General features: G+C 34.4%; 1 protein-coding gene and 1 long non-coding RNA gene across 3 annotated transcripts; one reads left to right on the top strand and one right to left on the bottom strand.

Moving 5' to 3' along the window:
• Positions 1 to 824: 824 nt before the first annotated feature.
• LOC145068024 (putative phosphopantothenoylcysteine decarboxylase) lies at positions 825 to 2,357 on the top strand. Its single transcript, XM_079015029.1, has 3 exons — positions 825 to 947; positions 1,405 to 1,749; positions 1,837 to 2,357. The coding sequence occupies exons 2-3, from the start codon at positions 1,408 to 1,410 to the stop codon at positions 2,125 to 2,127; spliced, it is 633 nt and encodes a 210-aa protein (XP_078871155.1). The 5' UTR covers positions 825 to 947; positions 1,405 to 1,407; the 3' UTR covers positions 2,128 to 2,357.
• Positions 2,358 to 4,058: 1,701 nt separating this feature from the next.
• On the bottom strand, positions 4,059 to 7,452 carry LOC145082610 (uncharacterized). Of its 2 annotated transcripts, none has more exons than XR_013697121.1 (4): positions 6,462 to 7,452; positions 6,324 to 6,345; positions 4,486 to 4,619; positions 4,059 to 4,303 (listed from the first exon to the last, which is right to left on the bottom strand). It is a non-coding gene; the product is annotated as an uncharacterized LOC145082610 (long non-coding RNA). The 2 variants fall into 2 exon arrangements; XR_013697132.1 differs by having other exon boundaries at positions 4,486 to 4,607.
• Positions 7,453 to 9,633: the final 2,181 nt, after the last annotated feature.

The following is a 9,633-nucleotide window of genomic DNA, read 5'->3' as shown; positions in this document are numbered from 1 at the left end:
AAAGTGTTAAACCATGTTCTTTTTAGACCGGACGGAGTGGGGTGAGGGAAGCTTCCCTCCCCTCTTGAACACCACTCCGTGAGTGAGGGAAAGCAGTGCGGGAAAAGAGGTGGGGGGAGGGGGTGCCGCACTCTCTCTCCGCTTCTCATTGGCCAATTATTTTTTTTTATTATTTTTTTCTTTTTATTTTTTTTAATATTTATAAAATTATATACCTATTACAAAAATATAAAAAATATATCAAAATTAATGGTTTTTAATCCCTACAAAATAAGTATAATATATGTATGAAATATATTAAAAAAAAAGTGAGGGAAGAGCTTTCCATCCATTCCTTGGCTTTTTGGTGAGAGAAAGAGGGGTATGGTCCACCAAAAGTGAGGAAAGAGTCCCTCACACACCCTCCGGTCTTAGTCATTTTACATGTAAAAGTTAAATCAAATACTTTAACTTTTGACTTTTTCCCTTTAAAAGCTAATCCAAACATATTTTAAAAAACAACTTTTACAAAAAGTTCTTTTACAAAAAGGACTTTTGCCCACAAAAACTAAGTCAAACACCCTCTTAATCATCATGTCACTGGCCATAATTCTTACACATAATAATAGACTGTATTTAACTTTTACCACGAAGTAATAAAAGATTTACGCCCCGACAAAATAAGGATAACAATTACATTTTTTTGTTTATTTCTGTTATTTTGACAAAGTGATTAAACCTTAGGGGGCATATTGTTTTTCACCAAAGTACATGCCCAAAAAGAAAAGTTTAACGATGAAAAAAAAATTATAAATTGATTTTCATTTAATTCATCTCTACCCTCACCAGTTTCACTCAATTGACTCATCGCTTCTCTCCTCTCTTTCTCAGGCGTACACGGACCGCCGGAGACTGAACAAACGGCGACTACCGGAATCAATCTAGCAAACGGGACTTCTTAATTCAAGGTATCAGTTTTCATTTCAGCCTCTCTCTACACCGTCAATCATATACTTTTGTTTTTGTTGTTATATCAAATCAACAATTAAGAGATTCGATCTTTCGGTTTCTTGGTTTCTTTTTCACCATTCCGGTGTTAAGATCTTCGATTACGCAACAATTGAAATGGGTTTCTTTAATTTTCTTTACCGTTGAGTTTGAATTTCTAAGTATGATTCTCGATTGCCTTTCAAAGGCAAATCACAAATGTAGAAATAAGAAAATGTACAGTCAATTTCCGGTCATATCTACTGTTTTCCCATCACAAATTTGGCACTAAGATAATTCATACTCCATATTGAATCCGATGTCAATAATCGGATGTATAGATGCCAAATTCAATGTTCGATTTCAGTATTATCTACCAAATTCCATAGTTTACTCTAAACATAATGATTTATAAACTTTTGAACATTATTTATCCAGAGAATGGCATACATTGGAGGTGTACCCAGAAACGATCCAATGCAAGTGAGTACTGCTCCAAGAAAACCCCGAATTCTTCTTGCAGCATGTGGAAGTGTAGCTGCCATTAAATTCGGCCATCTCTGCAGCTGTTTCTCAGATTGGGCAGATGTAAAAGCTGTTGTGACACAAACGTCTTTGACATTCGTCGATCTTGCATCAATTCCCAAAAACGTAATGCTTTACACTGATGAACATGAATGGTCCGCATGGTCCAAAATAGGAGACAGCGTCCTTCACATAGAGCTTCGTAGGTGGGCTGATATAATGGTAATCGCCCCATTGTCAGCAAATACACTCGCCAAGGTAAATTAAACCCTAATTTCCTTTTCTTTTGAAATTGAAATTGTTCGATCGCCCTTTTAATCTTGTTGTTGTGGATCCACAATTTAGATTGCTGGTGGACTGTGTGACAATTTGTTGACGAGTATTGTTCGAGCATGGGATTATGAGAAGCCGATTTTTGTTGCGCCATCGATGAACTCATATATGTGGAGGAATTCGTTTACAGAAAAGCATATCATGGCGATTGATGAATTTGGAATCAATCTTATACCACCTGTATCGCATGGGGAATCTGGAACTGGTGCAATGGCTGAACCCTCGTTCATCTTGTCAACTGTACGAATGTTCTTGGAATCACGAAGGAAAGCAAGTACCAGTAGTAGTAGTAGTAGAACATAATGCATTTTTTCTCCTTTTTCTTGATATTACCCTTTTTATGAACCTGGGTAATGTTTGCTGAAAGATTTGATTTGATTTTTTTTTCAAAGATGTAGATTTGATTTGATCATTGATATTGGAATAACTGTAAAGTGACTATACAAAGATGAAAATTTAGGTTCCAAATTGAGGGTAACATTGCATTCTTCTACTCTAATAAATAAAGATATTTGTGTCTCAATTCATATTTTTATTCATTTTGTTATTATTTTAAATTAATTTTTATTGCATATGTTATTTTATGGTTTTTTTATTTTTTTTTTAAATTCCACATATTATTTAAATTAATAATAAATGCATATCAATTTCATTAATAAATTTTTTTCTTCTAATTTCAAAATTACTAAATTAAAGTTTCATTAATTTCTTTTATTTATTTATCTAAATTATTTGTTTAAATTTAAAAGAGAAAAAAACACTTTAATTTTTATAATTCAATATTTTTCTTATTTTTCTTATAAATTCAAACTTCACAAATATTTTGAATTTTATATTAATTTTTTTTTAAAATAAATTCATGTAATACATGGTCTCACATAGGGATGAAAATGGGGCGTGTTTGGGGGTGGAGTTGACCATCCCCGTCCCCATCCCCGAGTGTCTAACCTCGTCCCCATTCCCGTCCCCGACGGATGCGGGGAATCAAATCCCCTCCCCTTTGTATTTTGGGCTTTTCCTCAACCCGTCCCCGACCCATCTCCAATCTATCAACATAATAAACTTAACTTACACACACACACACAAAACAAGTTTAATAAGTGATCAAAACCATATGTCATAATCAGATTCTGTTTACATTAATCATTAAGTTTAACAAGCATCAAAACGAAAAGTGACGATTTTGTATACAAACCGATGAACAAAGTGACGATTGATGAACTCTTGAAATTGGGAACGTAATTTGGTATATGGACTCTATCTCTGATAGTCTAATATGGATCAATTTATTTTTAGTGGACTTATTTCAAATTCAATAAATGATCGATATATATATATATATATATATATATATATATATATATATATATATATATATATATATATATATATAGGGTTAGGTTATTTTGTTTTGACTATCTATTGTGTGCATGTATGATTGATTCTGAACCAATCATTTTATTTATTTTAAAAAAGTAATTAATGCATATTACATGTTGAAGATATAATGGGTACTAATTACATCTTTAACATTTAATATACATTAATTACTTTCTTAAAATAATTAAAATGATTGGTCCAGAATCAATCATACATGCACACAATAGATAGTGAAAACATTTGAACCTAACTCTCTCTCTCTCTCTCTCTCTCTATATATATATATATATATATATATATATATATATATATATATATATATATATATATATATATATATATATATATATATAGGCTTAGGTTATTCTATTCAACTAAGTATTGTGTTATTGTATGCATAATTGTGGACCAATCATTTTACTTAATTTTGGAAAGTGAATAATACATATTATTAAATTAAATATAATTAAAAAATACCATCTAATTTCATTCTAAGGATATTTGAGTCAATTAACATAAATTTAAAAAAAGAAAAATTGCATATTTTAAGGAAAATAGATTTTATTAATTTTAAAAATCTGGTTGTATGTATGATAATTCTCCTAATTCGAAAATTCTGACGAAATATTTTTATAAATATACTGAAAAATAACAAATATGATTAAACCATACAAGAATACACATTCTGACATAATATATATTTTGATTTAATGAACATCTTGAAATATAACAAAATTTTGGATACAAGTTAAAAAAAATTCATTACATTCTTAGAATATATATATATATATATATATATATATATATATATATATATATATATATATATATATATATATACCATTCTATGAGAATGTTACACTTATTAATAACAAAAAAACACAATATATAAATCATTCTACTAGAATATACTATTACATTTTTTTTATTATATTGTATATTATTCTGATAGAATAATTCATTCTTTTTGGAAGATCGGTGGTTATTGTTCATCTTCAAGATTCTATTATGACAGAATCAGAATTCAAGATTTCATTCCAGTAGAATGTTGTAAGTTTCATATGTACCATGTTTTGCTTTGATATCTCTCGTTTCGTACCTACAAAAATAATGGTATTCAACACTTGATCATTATAAACCGAAAATATAAGATAAAATTCAAGCATAAAGAAGCAAACTAAAATAAAGTCACGAAAAACCCATTAAAGAGAAATCAAATTTAAACAAAACCATGATGAAAATTGTTTAAAAATGGCAAAAAAAAAAGGAAGACAAAAATACCAAATCTACGCCTAGATAAGGAGAGGTCTTGTTCTGGTCAACACTTTGTTTTCTCAACAGAATGAACATCATCAAGTAATTCACGATTCTTCCATCATTCCACGGGATTGTCAAAAAAGGACCTTCAGAAAAGACTACTAAGAATGGATTATGAATTCCTAATATAAAACAATGACAAAACTTCAAAAATGGTCCCTGTGGTTTTCGAAAATATCAAGTTTAATCCCTAAGTTCAAAAAACCTCACGGATCGTCCCTATGGTTTCAAAACTTTTAATATTTGGTCCCTCCAGCTAACTCCGTTACCATTTAGCCATTAAGTCAGGGGCATTTTTGTCATTTCACTCCTTAGGGACCATTTATGAGGTTTTGTATTCCTTTTTTTAAAATAAATAAATAATAAATAAAATTTAATATGCAAGGGTCCCACCTCTCTCTCTCTCTCTCTCTCTCTCTCTCTCTCTCTCTCTCTCTCTCTCTCTCCTGCAGCTTTGTCTCTTACCCCTAGATTTTTCATTCCTTCATTTCCATTTGAAAATGCGTGAGATTCTTCACATTCAAGGTGGCCAATGTGGTAACCAGATTGGTGCCAAGTTTTGGGAGGTCGTGTGTACAGAGCACGACATCGATGTCACAGGGAAGTATTTACTTCCCGGAGACTCTGAACTCCAGCTTGAGAGGATCAACGTTTATTACAATGAGGCTAGTGGCGGCAGGTTTGTTCCACGCGCGGTGCTCATGGATCTGGAGCCTGGTACCATGGACAGTCTCAGATCTGGTGCTTACGGACAGATCTTCAGGCCTGATAACTTTGTTTTTGGCCAGTCCGGCGCTGGTAACAATTGGGCGAAAGGACACTATACCCATCAATTTCACATTACGACCCATATGAGAATCCTACCCTCGAAGAGAGATCTGAATATCTTTCTCTCCAGGTTTCCAGCACTCCCGATGGATTGTAAACGAAGCTCTTTAACTCCAAAAGTACCGATTTGTCAAAATCATTGTCGAAAACAGCATAGGAATTGAAAGACGTGATGAAGACAAACTTGAGAATCAGAATCATAAGGATTAAGAGGAGAAAAGATAGAGAACCTGATGAATCAGAGGGTACATTGAGTTTGTACATACAGGGCATTCAAGAAGTTCATGGACACTGGTGGGATGGATTTTTGAAGGAATAACATTGACGTTGTGAGTTTTGGATGACGTAAAATGATGATGATGATGTGGGATCTCTTCGTTGCCCAATCCATCTGAGGTTGAAACGCATTCAATGCTATCGTAATCCATGGTTCCAAATTAAAGAAAAAGCAACAATACCCACAAAGAGAGGATCAAATTTACATGAAATTTGTTAGGGTTTTGCCTCGTCTTTTCCTCCCTTGTTTTGGGTTAAAGATGAAGATGGAGAGGGGAAGGGAAAGAAAGAGAAACAGGAGGTGCTTTTCTTCTTAGGTCTTTCACTTCCTTTTCTAATTTTTCGTTAAGAGAGAGAGAGAGAGAGGTGGGACCCCTTGCATATTAAATTTTATTTATTTAAAAAAAAGAATACAAAACCTCATAAATGGTCCCTAAGGAGTGAAATGACAAAAATGCCCCTGACTTAACGGCTAAATGGTAATGGTGTTAGCCGGAGGGACCAAATGTTAAAAGTTTTGAAACCATAGGGACGATCCGTAAGGTTTTTTGAACTTAGGGACTAAACTTGATATTTTCGAAAACCACAGGGACCATTTTTGAAGTTTTGTCTAAAACAATATAACAAATGTAAATTAATTTTCAATTTTTTTTAAAAAAAGTGAAGGAAGAGAATTGTTCACTTTGTTGCATCCCCACCTGTTTGGAAGCTTGATGATCCCTGCATTATTTACAAAAACTTACAATAAGAAAAAAATGTCTGGAATCACATTCCATTCCGTTGTAATGCTCAATTCCATTCCCTCTTTGATTACTGCGTACCAAAGGATTATATACCTGTGAATATATTTTGCGGGCAGCTTCAAGTTGAGACATTTCAGCATCAAAGGTGCTCACTAGCATGATGTATGATCACTATGATGTTGAAGCCATATAATTTTCTCATGCACCTATTGCATATGCATTTGTATGTTATGAACATTACAAGGATCTCACCTGGATAATTCCAGCTTTTTCCAACTCCTGATCAATGAGTCTGTATTCATGCATAACCCAGTTTGTCCTCTCTCCCTTTGGTGCCCGACCACTATGATACACCAGAGGTTTTTTTTCCATGCCAACCAGTTGAGACCTATGGTAAATAGACGAATATTCCCAATTGTCTTCCAGTACCCTTTATCAGTTGCTCGTTTTGTACATGACCCATTACCATACTTCTTATCCAGGACACTGAAAAAGTACCATTCCAAATCTCTGCTCTTAAGCTTGGACAGACCTGCACCCCCAAATTGACATAATCGTATGAAGCGACCCATGTAGTTGATGTTGTTCATCATGAAAAGGTGCCCTAGGGCTTCGTCTTTGTACAATTTTGACTTTTCCTCGAGGTTGCATTCCAGAATCGACATTAATGATCGGAATTTTAAGCCATTGGAAATGAAGATGTGTTTCCAATGTTCGAATCGTCTTCGTGTCCAAGGCTTGTGTCAGGTGAAGACGATGAATCTAGATTGTCTCCGACACGGTGGTCACGCAGGCACGCGTTTAATTCATCGCTGAATTCAGTTAGGGTTTTGATGTAATTCATAACGTAACGAGCCAGATGGTGGTTTCCACTGATGGGGAAGGCGGTGTTTGACGTATTCGCTACCACCAAGGACCCCGACTTCTTCACTTCTGTTACTGATCGATTACCACTACCAAGACCACCTTTGTTCGATGGTTGATCGCTCGATTATTCCCTCTCCCGATCTATGAAGAAGACGATGATGGGCAACCCCACAAAGGTTCGCTAGTGTCCACCGGAGTGCCGCTGCGCTGGAGGATTTTAAGCAAATTACTAAATTATCCTTATTTATTTAATTAATTATTTAATTTTGATTAGTCCAAATTTATGCATACAATAACATAATAATTACTTAAAATATTTGAACCTAACTCTTTCTCTTTCTCTCTCTCTCTCTCTATATATATATATATATATATATATATATATATATATATATATATATATATATATATTCATCAAAGCGGGGGCGGGGCAGGTTGGGGATTGTTATACCTGGCCCAACCCCATCTCTAGTTTTAACATAATGGGGATCCCCGACCCGGTACCCGGTACCCGTTTTGGGGGAAAATACCCGTCCCCGATTGGGGTGGGTCAACCGGGTTCCCCACCTGGTCGGGTGAAATTTCCATCCATAGTCTCACACCTAGTTTAAAATAAAAATGAATTTGAACCGGTTAAATCGAGCCAAACATTCGGTCAAAGCCTGTCGAATGTGGTTTGGAAACACACAGTTCGGACCGATCCATATCCAAAAGAGTCTAGTATTGGATCGGTCCTATAAAAGAATGAGGGTCCAAACGATTTGATTTTTATATGTATTATATTACAGAAGAGTAAATTACACGGATGGTCCCTATGGTTTGGGGTAATTTACACGTTTGGTTTCTAACTTATTTTTTTTAAACTCGGACTGTCCCTGTAGTTTAATTCTGTTGCATCTTTGGTCCCTATTACACGTAGAATGACTATTTTACCCTTATTGATATATTTTATTTTGTTAAATCCTTTTTTATTATTTCAATTATTTTAAATAATATAAACTATTAATAAATTGTTGGAAATGAGACCCACCGGTCCACCCCACCTTAATCCTCCTCCCGACACCACATCTGGTCACCATCTCTGGCCATAAATCCGGTTCCAGCACCAACTCCGGTCATCATCTCGGGCTACATATCTAGTACCATATAAAATCACCCCAAACTAAACACAAATCCAACCATAATGTAAAGTTCAATAATAAATCTGAAATATATCTAAAATTGAACTTGTACATCAAATCCAAAAACAAAATCGTTGATAGAAAAATCACAGATACAAAAATCCAAAATACAATACAAGTGAATCAACACAAGAGAACATTTTGTGCCATGGAGACTCAATAGATTGATCAGTAATTAGAAAATTGTTACAGACAGATTTGTGATTTAACGATTAAACTAAGGGCACTCACGATTCAATGCAACTGCATCCGATCTTCTCCCTATGGGTTTGTCGTTTTGGTGGATCGGAGGGGTCTAACTTGAAGGTTCCAGTCGTTCCCCATCCTTCACCTTGGATCGATTCAACGTTGATTCGATTTAGCATTTCAAACCTTAGATTAAATCTGTGGTGAAGAAATCGAAATCCATAAATCGTTGGTTGATTTGGTCGCAGGATGATGGGTCTCGCACAATAGGTTGCTTCTTCTTGTAGGCTCCGGTAACATGAACTTGAGGTGGGTTGTCAGTTTCGTTAGTTAATATGAAAGGGGCGTCATATAATGGTTGAATGGTTTGCTGATTTAGGGTAAAAGAAGGAAGATGATCAGAAGGAGGAGTGAGTAACATACCTCCCCTGAACACAATCGCTAGACAACAATGTGCAGGTTTTCTTCGTCGGCGGCAGCGATTTCAATGGCACATTGGAGGTGATGCCGGAGAGAAAGGAGAAGGAAGAAGGGGAACTGATTTTGGTCGAGTGGTTTAGGTTTCCTTTTCATTCTTAACAATATTAGAAATAGTAAGGCCCGCATCCAATAAACAAAATTCTTTTATAATTTTATTTAATAAAACAAAACAATTAAAATAATAGATAAGGCTATATCGGTCATTTTAAGTCGGATAGGGACCAACAACGTAACAAAATAAAATTATAGGAACCGTGCGAGTTAAAAAAATAAGTTATGGACCAAACGAGAAAATTACTTTAAACCACAGGGACCATCCTAAATCGTCAATGCTTTTCATTAAATATAGATTTGGACTTTTTTATTGATTAATCAAATTCTATTGGTTTTTCTTTTCCCCACAGACTTGAACCCAAACAAAATGACGCGAGCCCATTACAAATAAAAATTTAATATTAGATGCTCAGATAACAAATATAAAATATTTAAGAATAGTAGATAAGACACCAACACACGCAAAGATAAACAAACTGCACCATAACTCTTTACTT

Source organism: Lactuca serriola, chromosome 1, assembly GCF_051521515.1.
Source record: "Lactuca serriola cultivar US96UC23 chromosome 1, Lser_US96UC23_V15, whole genome shotgun sequence".
NCBI lineage: Eukaryota > Viridiplantae > Streptophyta > Magnoliopsida > Asterales > Asteraceae > Lactuca > Lactuca serriola.
Note: the sequence above shows the minus strand (reverse complement) of the source record. Positions and strands in the feature narration are given on the sequence as shown.

What these genes read in the sequence shown, in the direction of transcription:
- LOC145068024 (XM_079015029.1), top strand. Translation starts at nt 1,408, where the DNA reads ATGGCATACATTGGAGGTGTACCCAGAAACGATCCAATGCAAGTGAGT. An exon ending in CAGCAAATACACTCGCCAAG is followed by an intron (nt 1,750 to 1,836) that starts GTAAATTAAACC and finishes TCCACAATTTAG; the next exon opens with ATTGCTGGTGGACTGTGTGA.